This window comes from Columba livia, chromosome 5 (genome assembly GCF_036013475.1).
Source record: "Columba livia isolate bColLiv1 breed racing homer chromosome 5, bColLiv1.pat.W.v2, whole genome shotgun sequence".
NCBI classification, from domain to species: domain Eukaryota; kingdom Metazoa; phylum Chordata; class Aves; order Columbiformes; family Columbidae; genus Columba; species Columba livia.
The window spans coordinates 43,240,950-43,253,494 of NC_088606.1; the positions used below are offsets into that span (position 1 = coordinate 43,240,950).

Below are 12,545 nucleotides of genomic sequence, written 5' to 3' on the forward strand. Positions count from 1 at the left end.
GGAGTAAAAGAGTGATTATAGACTATGGTTGATCTATTGCTATATTGTTACCGCACCTCTGTGAAAATTGCCATTTGAAGATGTTTATGGACTTACTCAAAAAGCAGAGCAATCAATGGATTTCCTTTACCTTTCTACAGTCATTCAGTTATAGTTCTTTCTTTTAGGTGCAAGGAGTGGAGTCTCATTGCAGCTGCTTACTTTTCACTAACAAAAATAGGATTCTAGTGCATGTTTTTTCATCTAGTCTCTGCTCTCCTCCACCTCAGTGGAAAGTTTTCTATTTTCTCCGTGTCTTCCTAATTCTTTTCCAAGTCATTTATAGAAAGAATTTCTTAACATACAGTTGGAGTATCTATCTTCATGTACATTTGGTTTTGAGATACATTACAACTTCATTTCATTTACACAGAGTCATTTTACTGTCAGTGAGACTCTGGCAGACACTTCATGTGAATCAAGGTTGAAGAATCCACTATTAGCACCTCTTGATATCATTTGGACTCCAGTCAAATTAATTATAATCTACTGCTGTTGGGTGATACATGGGGTGTTAATTAATAACCTACGACAATCAAGTACAGATAACTGCTTTTATTTAAATAGATCTCTAGCCACAGCCAACGTGATCATTTTGCAGTAATATAGCAGCTTTTCCAGCAGAGAGCTAAATATTAAAAAATGTGTCTCTTAAATGCTGACAGTGCCATTAAAAGAAGTGAAATGTCCATAATTTGAAAGTAAGAAGTAGGATTTTGGTTTAAGACCTGTGCTTGAGGAATATAAGACCTGGAGAATACAATAATGTTCTCAGTCTCGGAAGATATTGGGTGGCTAGTCAAAGCAAAAGAGCTGTTTGGGTTTTTATTCACAGAAGAAGGCATAGGCTTGTCAGTCCTGGAATTTTTCTGCATGTGTACATGATTAGAACTTTGACCAGAGGAAACAGATTAGTAAGATATATTCAGTCTAAATACTCACGCAAAATCTCTTGAACAGTGACGGGCTCTTTGATTATTGCTGCTCCACTCTCACCAGCCAAGTTTACAGCCTTTATACGGAAATGAAGTTTGTCCCCAGTGACCAGGTCTTTAATCAGAGCAGATGTGCGCTCAGTTAGGCCAGGAAGAGCTGGAATCCATTCTGTAGCTGCAAGTACAGGATTTGCATATTGTAATAATATATTATTTTTCCAAGCTGGTACCTTGTCTACAATTGAAAGTAAATTTGTATTAAGGTAAAACAAATTTAACATGCAATACCACACTTAAAAGGGAATAAACTAAGGTGGAAAAAGAACTCTGGATCTAGAAGATGTGTTTACACATGGAGTTAAAGAATGTATACATTTTGTTTATTTAAAATAGCTAAGGGTAAGGGAATCATCTTTGAGTAGTTCCTTTGGCATTCTGTTTTATTGAGCTTAGAGTTGTGGATCTTCTCTACATTTATTTTCATTAGCAAGAGGTTAAGGTACAGAATTTTGGAAGTATTTTTTGCAAGAAAGGGAGATCTTAATTTTGTTTTTTCTTGGAATAAGTATATCTCCTCTGGGTGTCCAAACAGATTGGTGAGATCCACAGATGCTGAAAACAATAATAGAACACATAACTGTTGGAATTTATTATTAACTTCTCAATTGACACAGTAGAACAGAAGTCTTAGAGCTTCCTTAGCTATTGTAATGACAGAGAAGTAGAACTGATAAAATCGTTCTATGACATTGACATAGAGATTCTGGTAGTTCCATTATGATATCTCATTAAAGACTATAAATTATTTCTGGATCAATTACACCCTGTAAAAATCCTAGTTTAGGTTATATGGCAATTGAGCTTAGTGTCAGAGAAAATTTCATTATGGAAGTGATTATAAATTTGTTATTTGATTTTTATGACATAAATGTTGTGTTGTAGTATCACAGTAAATTGAGTGTGGTAGTTATGATGGAGTTATACAATTTATTATCAGACCACAAGTATTAAATAACGTAACAGTTACATGATAGTTTGTTGTTACAGTCATGTTATTACATTGGTTTTAAGGAATATGCAATTTGTGAATGCTACAAAAGCATAGTAGTGACTATAGAACAACACTGGTATTTTTCTAGTACTCTTCTGTATTAAAGTTTATTATGATTGTGAAGACGATGTTATGGTTCATGTCCGTATCATGGTTTTATAGTCTTGTCATGGTAAGTCTGGTGGTGGTTTGCAAGGGTGTTAGTTGTAGATTAGAGTTCAAATGTAATGATACTGGATATGGCTAATTTATTGGGATATTGCAGTGAAGCTATTGCAATTGTAGGATTTTAACAATGTTCAGTTCCTGCTGTCTGGTACTAGTGCTTACTTACATCCATCTTTGCAGTATTCCACAATATAACCATCTAATCCCCCAGCTCCAATGCGCTCAGGGGGTCTCCACTTCAAGGCAACAGTGCTGTCAGAAACATCTTCCACTGTAAAGTGTGTTGGTTCACTTGGAGGAGCTATAGGGAAATATGTAGAGGTAAATTCTGGGAAACAGCAATATGACTGTGAGAATTTAAAGGCTATAGAAGGAGTGATTAGCAACTGAATTACATACTGCTATCTGTTTAAAAAATTGTAAAAACAAGTTTATCTGAAACTCAGTTGTAAAATGTAACACCTAATGCTTCATTAATAGAAATGCACCGTAAATTTCCTGTAATAGGGAAGGGACCAAGCGGTTAGTATAGTAGTTCCTATTCACATATGCTCCCTGGGGAGTAAAAGCCAATGAAAAAAAAAGAAGGGTCACAGAAGCGAGTCAAATTGTCAGCAGAAATCTGCAGAAAATTTAGAAATTAAAATGCCTGCAATTTCTATGCTGTACTTATACTCTGATTGTAATTAGACAAAAGACACATAGTCAGAGGACCAAATTAATCAGTAGCTAAATTTGACTTCATTAATTTTCCTCTAACAGTGGAGAAAACGACCAAAAGTTCTGGCTACGTGTTTACAGAAACACTAGTTCGATTTGCGTGTTTGTAATAGACACGTGCCTGAGAAAAATATTTTGGGGCAGAAGAATTTTCACTTCAGTTAGATATAGCTGTTTCATATATTTTCAGAACAGGAGTGCCATGGCTCTTTTTAAATCCATAGTTCAGAAAGACCACTAGCTAAAGTCAGTCTTCTTAAGTATGCCTGTTGTCTACTAATTAAAACCAAACCAAAACAAAAAAAGTCCTTACTGGAGAATCTCAAATACACACAAATGCTGCTGTGAAATACTTGATTCCAAAAAATAAATAGAAAACTTTTTCAAAATAATATTTGGAGTGCTGGAACATAATATTTAGTATACTTGGCATAAAAGCAATCGTTAAAGAAATATATTTTGAGCATACGCTGTGTACATGCTGAGCATCTTCTGAATATGCATAACAGATTTTACATGCTAGAAATATTTCTTATATAAAATAAGTTAAATACAGGTTTATAAATTGTGCAACTGATTGAAATTGATCTCAGTTCCCAAAGTTATTGTAAAAAAAAAAAAAAACAAACACCAACCAACCAACCAACAAAATCATTCCGTTTCTTCTTGTATCTATGTCAAAATTTTTCACATTCAAATGGTGGCAAGGACCGTGAACAGCACACGGGGGGCAAAGGCAGTTGGGAGCATATACAACCACACAGTACCGAGCAAAACCCCAAACCTCTTCTCTGAAGCAGTAAGTGGGAACTTTATCCTTAATCAAGTAAAACTCTGCCTATCCCATGAAAACTTTGGACCTTTTTTTCCAGTAGCTCCGCTTGATGGTTTTCTTTTGTCCTCTTTTGTTGCAGACCAGCCGTTGTGTGTTTGAAATTCAGAATTAAGACACTCTTCTTGTAGTTCATCCTTTCCTTCTGACCCCTTTGCAGCATCATCTGCTTTTACATTATCTCCCTCAGCAGGCTGTCCCCCTTCACTGATATTTGTAGATTTAGCAACTCTAGTCATTTTTATCTCCAGCTATTTGTATTTTTGTGGGTCTTCTTTCTAAAGCTCTTAGCAGGCAGGCTTCCTGAGGACTCCTTTAGTTTGCTCCTTGCTCAGGGACTGCAGGAGACACTGCCCTGCTGTGTTGGGGAGGATTATTTATAGAAAATCATTCCTCAAATATTTTCTTAATCAGCTATCCTTTTAGCTGTGGAGAGGGCCAGGATTAAGGGAGTGCTGGGTGGGATACTGTGATATTTGCACTCATAAGGCAATGGGGGAAGCTGAGAGGGACAGGGAAATTTCTGTCAATTAGTTCTCCTCCTTTCCAGATCCAGCTTGACTCTCACACTTCTAATAATAACAACTAAAAATTCATCAGCAATTTCATGAAACTGGAACCTGTGTGCTTCTCAGGAAGGGAAATAAGAGACAGAGAAGACAAAGATAACAAAGAAAAGGTTGATTACAGAATACAGAGAAGGTTGACAGCCTCTTCCCCAACACATTCTTCTTAGGTATAAGGGCAACTGTAGAGTTGACGTGAAAATTGCCTTACCTTGGTTTTGTCCTAGAAATAATATGGAGTGTGGCAAAACTCACCAATTGGCATGAAGGGTTGTGAAGCAGGGCTTGGCCGGGACATGCCAATAGAATTCACAGCATAAACCCGCATCTCATAAATGACTCCTTCAATCATTCGTTTGGCTTCATAGGTTAGCTCTTTCAAAAGGTCAAAGTTCAGTCTCATCCATCGATAGCTTTTCTTTTTCTTTCTCTCTAAAATATAGCCTGTGAAGGATAGCTCTTATGATGTAAAAGAACTGCAAATTGTTATCTCACATGCAGGAATAAAGAAAGTAAAAACTTTTTTTTTTTTTCTTATGGCATAAAAGGGCCAAATGTGATCCAGGATTATTGCATATAACTGAATTGTGTGAAGCTGTGGTATTTTCCTCCAGTTCCCTTTTGTATTACTTTCCTTCTATCTCATATTCTTACCGGAACAAGTATACTGTTCAGAGTAGAAATAGAATTGTCTATGCTTGGTATTGGACTTTAAGCACACTTTGCATGCTATACACTACTATTAAGGTATTTAGATATATGCAAAATAGTGATACTAGCAGAGCTGGTTTAAATGTCAAATCCCTTCTGGTGAGAAAGTGGTCATTCACTCCTAATAGCAGAGAAATGTATGAGACACAGCAACTCAACAGAAAGCCCCTTCGGTGAAGGTGAAATTGTCTTGAAATGTGTAGGATAAAACATAGAGTTAAAAATAAATTTCTTTCATATATTCTGCTGCAATTCACTAATCTCAACTAACAGCATAAATCCCAATGCAAAATATTAGTTGGAAGAACAGTTTAACACTTCCCTTTGTGTTTTTGTTTTGGTTTTGTTTGTTCATTTGCTTTTTAAAATGATTTATCAAAGAACTTATGTTAGATCTCTGTGTCTAATACTAACTGGTGGAATTGCAGAGTGGTTCCCAGACAGTGCAGATCTCAGCTCTGCTTCAGTCCATTTTTCTTGCTCTGATTCCCTTGGGAAGGAAAGTACTGGTATGCAGATGGTATTTCTGGAAGTGATGCATGTAGACTTCTTTTAAATGGATTTTGTTTTGAAAGCTATTAATCTTTGAACTATAGAGTGGATAATCAGAAAATTCACTGAATAGTGATTTACACATACCATGTATTTGTGTGTATTGCATGTCTGTTTCTACCCATATTCTACAGAGGGTAACAGTCTGTAACAGTCCTTGTCTACAATAGTAGACGTTTATAGCAGATACATTGTAAAGACTCATGAATTGATTTAGTCCCTGCTGCTCACAAAAGTCAAGGCTATCAAACTTGCAGGTGTTTCTTTGAATCATACTTCCCAGGTGCACCACACTTACAGTGTCTAAAGGGTGATGGAGAACAATGGGCACGTTTGCTGACACATCATAGGCACAGACACCAGGAATCAGCAGCCACTCCTGTCTACATTGGATTCTAAGAAGAGCATGGGAGTCTACAGAACGTTTTGGGAAATGAGTGGTAAAAGTACCTTTGAGCTGACAAGTTGTATCATCACTTCTAATGTATAAAGTTACTCCTTGTAACATGCTTGTTTTCAGTAGCTTTTAAACAGAATTAAATGTTGAGAGCAAAGAACCCATGGTTCCTTTGACGTGTTCCTGCTTTTTTTCTCTGTTCACCAGAGTCTGTGACACTGCTGGTTTAGTTATGCATAGTTTCCTGTCAGAATCGAAACACTTCTTCACTGCAGCATACCAGAATTGCAATTCAAAAAATGGCAAAAAGGAAGTAAAATGACAGTACTAGTACTGTTGGTGACATTTGGTAAAACAGATTATTTCCCCAAATGCACAGAATGTATGATAGCTAAGGATACTACTTTAGTAACATAAAAAGTACAGCCCATGAAAGGTTTGTGTAACAGTGAAGATAGAGTGTGAATTTCTTTTCTATATCTGTCCTATATAGCTAATAAAGACTGCAGCAGACTGCCTACAATGCAATGCCATCTGTAACAATGTGAAGGCAAATAAGAATGCATATGTATTTTTCTCCTGCCTTTTTAACTTCTTTTAAAGCTTTATTTGAATAGATAGTGCTGCATCTTGGCTTTCACCACCCTCCCCCCTGCCCAGTGTTTTATTCGAGTTCTCTTAGTAGTACAGTCCTGTGCTAACTGAAGAAACCTGCTCCTGTAGTACAAAGGATTGTTAGTGGAACATTAACGAAGTCATTCCTTTGACAGTGAAAGCAGAACAAAGAACTTTCCAAAATAGGTGTCTTGAAAACTCTACAAAAACACATCAAGGGAGAGGTTTGGCTGTGGTAAAGCTATTGATAGACATCTTTGCACCTAATAGTTTGAATTGTTAACTTCTTGCTTGCTTCCTGTCACAACAGGTGAAACCAAAAAAGGACTCGTGCAGTTGTGTCTTCTTTATTGCTGCACAGATAACTTGTGATTAGTTAAATAAGGCTACTCTATTCTTGTGGAAGTGAATGAAGACTAAATATCCAAAAGCAAATACAAAATCCTCTCTTCCAGATACTATGCAGGGGGTTAAAAGAATTTTAGAACATTTCTAGCCCTGGCATCCCCATGGGAGTCCATATAGCTTGCAGTGTATTTTTTGAAAAAAAACTCAAACTGCAGTGATATTTATTAAAAAAATTGCTAGATTTGGAGCCCTGAGAAATTTTTCCATAAAACAGGTCAAGACCCCGCATTATTTTATTTTCCTTCTGAGGATCAGAATTTTATCTAAACAAAACCATGCTCTGCAAATGACTTAAAATGGTATTGTTGATATTCTTGATTGCTTCAGCTCATTTATTGTATCACATTATAACTTTGGCATCTGTTTTTTAGTACAGATTTTAAGGTCATTACAATGATTGGCAAGTGTTTTGTGACCCCGTCGTGTGGTTGTATATGAGGTAGAATTATGAAGTAGTTTCCTAAGAGAAATGTGTTGCTGGAGTGCTTGAGATTACAGATCACTGAGTTGATGACTGAGGTGGCCACAGGTCTCTTTTGGTATCTGCAGGTAAATCCAAAGGCCTGTACACTGACCTAAAATTTCAGTGAATATTGAATGAGAACGTTTAGCTTTAACTATTTTTGATATCACCTTCTTGTGCTTTGGTAACTTATTCGCTGAAATATTTCTCTGATCCAAACAGGACAGGTAGGGGGCACTCTCTCCCTAAAATTGAAGGGCAAGAATCTAGACCAGTTTGAAGGTTTAATAGTTAGAGGAATTAGTTTCTGAGGGTCAGCCTTCCTAGAGTAAATAAACATGGAGAACCCTTCTGTGCCATTTTAAAGGAGCAGCAAAAAAATATAAGCAAGGCTGCTGGGGACTTTATATTTCAGAACTTCTTACCAAGTACTGGTTGCCCACCATCATATTTAGGGGGTTGCCACTGCACAGTACAGTAATCTTCTCCAATGTTGCTGATCGTGGGAGCTTCTGGAGGGTCAGGAACATCTGAAGAAAGGGTGAGAATGAATGAGAGCTATTGCTGTTTTGGTTTCTGTATACAAGTCAATGAAATATTTTTCCTTAACATTTTTTTTCTGCATGGTATTGATACAGCTTTGTCAGATAGCAATAGTAGTTACAATCGAGAATGTATTATCTTAGCCTAAAGTGAATCCTGCTCTTTGATGCTTCTATGTTAGATCGGTTTTCCTTTAAATACCATTGATTATTCAGCTCCTGTGTTTCTCCCAGACATAATAAACTTTTTGCAAAAATTTAAGGTAACAAGGCAATTCTGTTCTGTAACAAGAGACAGAATTTCCTATTTTCTCTTGAACAAACTTTATACAATACAATGGCCACATGTCTCTCATATTTTGTTATTTTGCAGATACTTGTAGTAAATAAAGATTTAGAATTTATAAAATATGAAAAGAGACTTAGTATTCACCTAAGCAGTGAATTCTAAATTATAATACTGTAGGTGACAGTAATTTTCCTTTATAACTTCTAAGTTTACTTTTAACCTGACCTTTTGTCATATGTGTGGCAGGGTATAAACAAATTAAATACTATGAAAAGTTTTATAAAAATTACTGACTCAAAATCATATTCCCTCTCAGCTCTTCTGTGACTCATGGTGGCAATCTGTTTATCTTATATCAGATACATTATTATTATTTATAAAATGATAGGATCACCTGACACTGGAAATATATACAAAGGAGATACCTGGATTTCTACTAACAGTTGTTCTCTTACCTTTTCACACAGAAGGCAACTACCTGTGAGAAATACTTCTGCCAAGTTCTGTGATTGATAGTATTCCTACCTTTATGATCCTTTTCTGTTTTTTCTTAACTTAAAGTCAGAACTTCCCTCAGTTTTAGAGAAGGGTGAGTTTCAGTGAACTCACAATGCTTCCATACTCTGTTTTTTTCCTTGCTTCACTTACCAATAACTTTGACTGTGATATCAGCCTTATCTTCTCCCACTGGATTCTTAACTATAACTCTATATACTCCCTCATCCTCCTTTTCTGCTCCCTCAATGGTGAAGACACAGTGGTCTTCATGCATCTCCACACGAACTCTGCCTTCAGATTCAAACAGAAGCTGTGGGCAATGAAAATAACAGATTAAGTCAGTGTAAATTGTGCCAGGGACAGCCTGTATGTAAACTGGAGATAATCTTCAAATCACTGAATATTATAAAAATTATTGAAAAGCTATAAAGTTTTCCAACTTCTATTTATATCTAGAATTGAGAAAATATACACTAAGTGGCTCATATAACTAACATTTGGAAAAATTGATTCTGAAAGTCTGCAGGTTGAGATTCATTGCTGGTTACACATATGCAGTTAAGTTTCAAAGAAGTTACTAAGTACTTCCACAAAGTTCTACTTGGGATAGCTGCTTCTATCAATGTAGAGATTTTCATGGATAATAGTTGGGTACTGTGCAAATTCAAGGTTTGCAAATTCAAATTTCCCTCTAAGAAATTTACCATGTTTCTTGTAACTGTTAATGGCATCAGTGTGACTTCTGGCACTCAAGAATGTCATACGGGGTAACCTTCTGCTCTTCTCTGAGCTGAGATCTAAACATAATGACCACAACTCTGCTCTACATTTATAACACTCCTTTCTTCTTTATGTGCCTGTGTATCTTTAGACAGAAGAGAAACCAGTGGAAAGCATATGTGTCTGAATAGTGACTAGTACAGCAGACTCCTAAACCTGGCTAAGGTTTATTGTTGCATAATAAATGTAAATTATTTTGACTCTATCAAAATAAAAAAGTTATTTATGACAAAAAGGAAACTTGTTGGAAAATGAATCCTCTTTCACTGTTTTGTACATACATAGTCCGCTCGACCTATCGTCATGATTCCCTGTGTCTTGTACGATTTTGTCTTAGTTTTTTTTTTCTTCTAGTTATTATTGAAGTCTCCAGGTTAGTGGGGAAAAAAAAGGTAAATATTCACAAATATGTTAAAAAGAGTTTTCAAATAACTGCTTTGTAATTCAGCCACCATGTGATGGTGATTAGAAAGAGATTTCCTCAATGAGCATCTTACTCTAGAATTAGTCACCAGACCTCTTGTGCCCATTTGAAGTGTTTGGTAATTACCATTGTGAGGCAAGATGTTGGGCCTGAGCTATTCACTTCGCCAGTTTTAATACCTACTGACTTTAGTTTTATTTCTTTCTGAATATGACCTTTTATCTGGAAAACACTAAGCATATTTATGTGTCTGCATGGATAATAAGGAACTTACCTTACTATCAGTATTTAAATCACTGTTGTTTTCTGAGGGAGTCATGGAATCATCATTGCTTCGAACAAGGTCACTTTTCTAGATAAGCAAAAAAACCCACAGAAAGTCAGCTAAATCTTTCTGAGCAGAGCAATAAAGCTGTTTCTCTGAGACAGAGAAGAGTCGACAGGTTTGTTAGGGGGGTTGAATATGGAGGTGTGGGAAAAACGAAGAGCAAAGTGAGGCAACAAGCAGACCTGGGAAGGAAATCAACTGATACTAAAGTAAAAAGCAGAAATGGAAATAGATGTATCAGGCTGCAGTGAATTAAGAGAAGGATAAGTCAGCAAAGCTGCATCTACAGCTTAACAAACAAAGATGTGTGACATTCTGCAGTAGAATTGTAACTGGTTGTGAATCTGTGTCCTGTGGTACTAGTTACCCGTCAATGTCTGTTTCCATACTAATTCCACATTGCAGAAGAAAGTCCTAAGTGTTATTCAATATGCTAAACTGAACAAAGAATGCAGCAGAACCATGAAGAAAATGAAATTGGGAAAATTAATATAATTGGCAATATTATTTTGTCTACATCTCCACATGTGGTAAATGATGTAATGATGCAAAGTATTTCTGTGTTTTGTGCTAGTTACAGCTCAAGAGCCTGCCGATAGCAAGGGTGGGGATATTCTGAGATAGCCAGAAGGGAAGCTCACTTAACATTTTGTGTCTAGCTTCTAAATTCTTTCTGGATATTTTGTATTGCTTTGATAAGGTGAATGGCAAGTGTCCTCTGTTTTCGTTACACTAAATACAGTTCTACCCCAGTGGTCTGCTAAGACATTTTCTTCACAGACTACAGAATTCTTGAGAAAGATTTAAAAAGAAGCTGCCATCTCCAGAATGTGTCCATTCTATAAGGTGATGGTGATGATTCCTCATTTACTTTTCTCTGAGGTAGGAAGGAAATTAATGTGTATGGTATTGTACTGTCTGCATGTACACATGTCTACTCAAATATACTCAGCCCCTTCTTTTGGAAAAGAAAAACAGGTGACGGTTCAGAAGAAGAAGAGTTCAACATGATTCACAAAACCAGCTAAATACCAAACAGTTGCATTGCAGATATTTAATTTTTTTTCTTGAGGTTTAAAAGAGAGAAAATTAAAAGGAAGATGAAAATACTTGTAACTAAGAATTGCAAATCAAAGTAAAATTTGAGAAAGAAAATAAATTTTCTGTTGTGACATCCTTGCCTCAGACGTTGTGTCAGGTTATACATTACCTTGTTTACTTTCTGCCAGATGACAGTGGGTGTTGGATCTCCTGATATGGGAACATCCAATCTCAATTTGTTCCCAGCCACCACGATAATAGTGTCAGGGGACTGGCCCAGACAGTCCAGGTGGATTTTGGGAGGTTCTATAGCAAAGGTAGAGAAAATAAGTTTTAAATATAGTTTGAGTATTCTGTATGAAAAAAAAAAAAAAGGTGAATATTCAAACAAAACCAAAATTAAAACCTCACTGCATCCATTGCTATTGAAAATATGTTTACTTGCATATAAATAATGACTGCTGTTCTTACCTTCTCTTGGTACAAAATCGATCTTGACCTCTGGAGAAAAAAAAGGTGGGGGTAGGGGTGGCAGGAGAAATTGATCAGAAAACATAATTTACATGGCATCTGCACCCAAAAAGTAATTTTAAAACTATTAATCATTAAAACCCCATAAGGCATATGTATCAACAGATTCATGCAATAAATTGGAAAACAAACTCTGTAAACCAATGTAATAATGATAACACAAAATAACAGGGAAAAGCGATGTGCCTGTACTGATGTATCAGGAAAGAGGTTCTGCATACTCTTTCCTGGTGTAACCATGTTTAATGGCATCATTTTATCCCTCTGGAATTCCCATTACATATTCTACCATAACTTACCCAAAAACTGAAGCTTGGCAGAAAGGTTGTAAGCAAATCCCTGAGGGATGAAGGAATAATCAGCCTCATCATCTGGTGTTACATCCTCAATAGTTAGCTTATGGATTCTGGAAACATGAACAAATACATTCCATTCCCTTACCTTACCTCTCCAGGAGAAACAGGGCTATCTCCAGAAACAAGGTGCAGGCTATAGGATATTAACAGACATTACTATTTCTTCTTCCCTTGCTCTGACATTGAGTCAAAAACCAACAGGGCTGCAGACTGCTCTACTTTTGGTATTGAAGCAAATCTATATCAGCATCCATGTCAGTTGTCTATGATTGGATTTTTCTTGTCAAGGTGGATGCATA

The 12,545-nt window shown here is 36.3% G+C and overlaps 1 protein-coding gene across 1 annotated transcript in view; it reads right to left on the minus strand.

The window, feature by feature from the left end:
- MYBPC3 (myosin binding protein C3) overlaps positions 1-12,545 on the minus strand; it is a 64,404-nt gene that overhangs the window by 18,504 nt on the left and 33,355 nt on the right. The window contains exons 19-27 of the mRNA XM_005502166.3: positions 12,190-12,296; positions 11,831-11,860; positions 11,529-11,665; positions 10,265-10,342; positions 8,937-9,096; positions 7,883-7,987; positions 4,567-4,755; positions 2,360-2,494; positions 982-1,149 (exon numbers count right to left, since the gene is read on the minus strand). Of these exons, the coding sequence (XP_005502223.2) occupies positions 982-1,149; positions 2,360-2,494; positions 4,567-4,755; positions 7,883-7,987; positions 8,937-9,096; positions 10,265-10,342; positions 11,529-11,665; positions 11,831-11,860; positions 12,190-12,296 (1,109 nt within the window). The remainder of the gene's footprint in view (positions 1-981; positions 1,150-2,359; positions 2,495-4,566; positions 4,756-7,882; positions 7,988-8,936; positions 9,097-10,264; positions 10,343-11,528; positions 11,666-11,830; positions 11,861-12,189; positions 12,297-12,545) is intronic.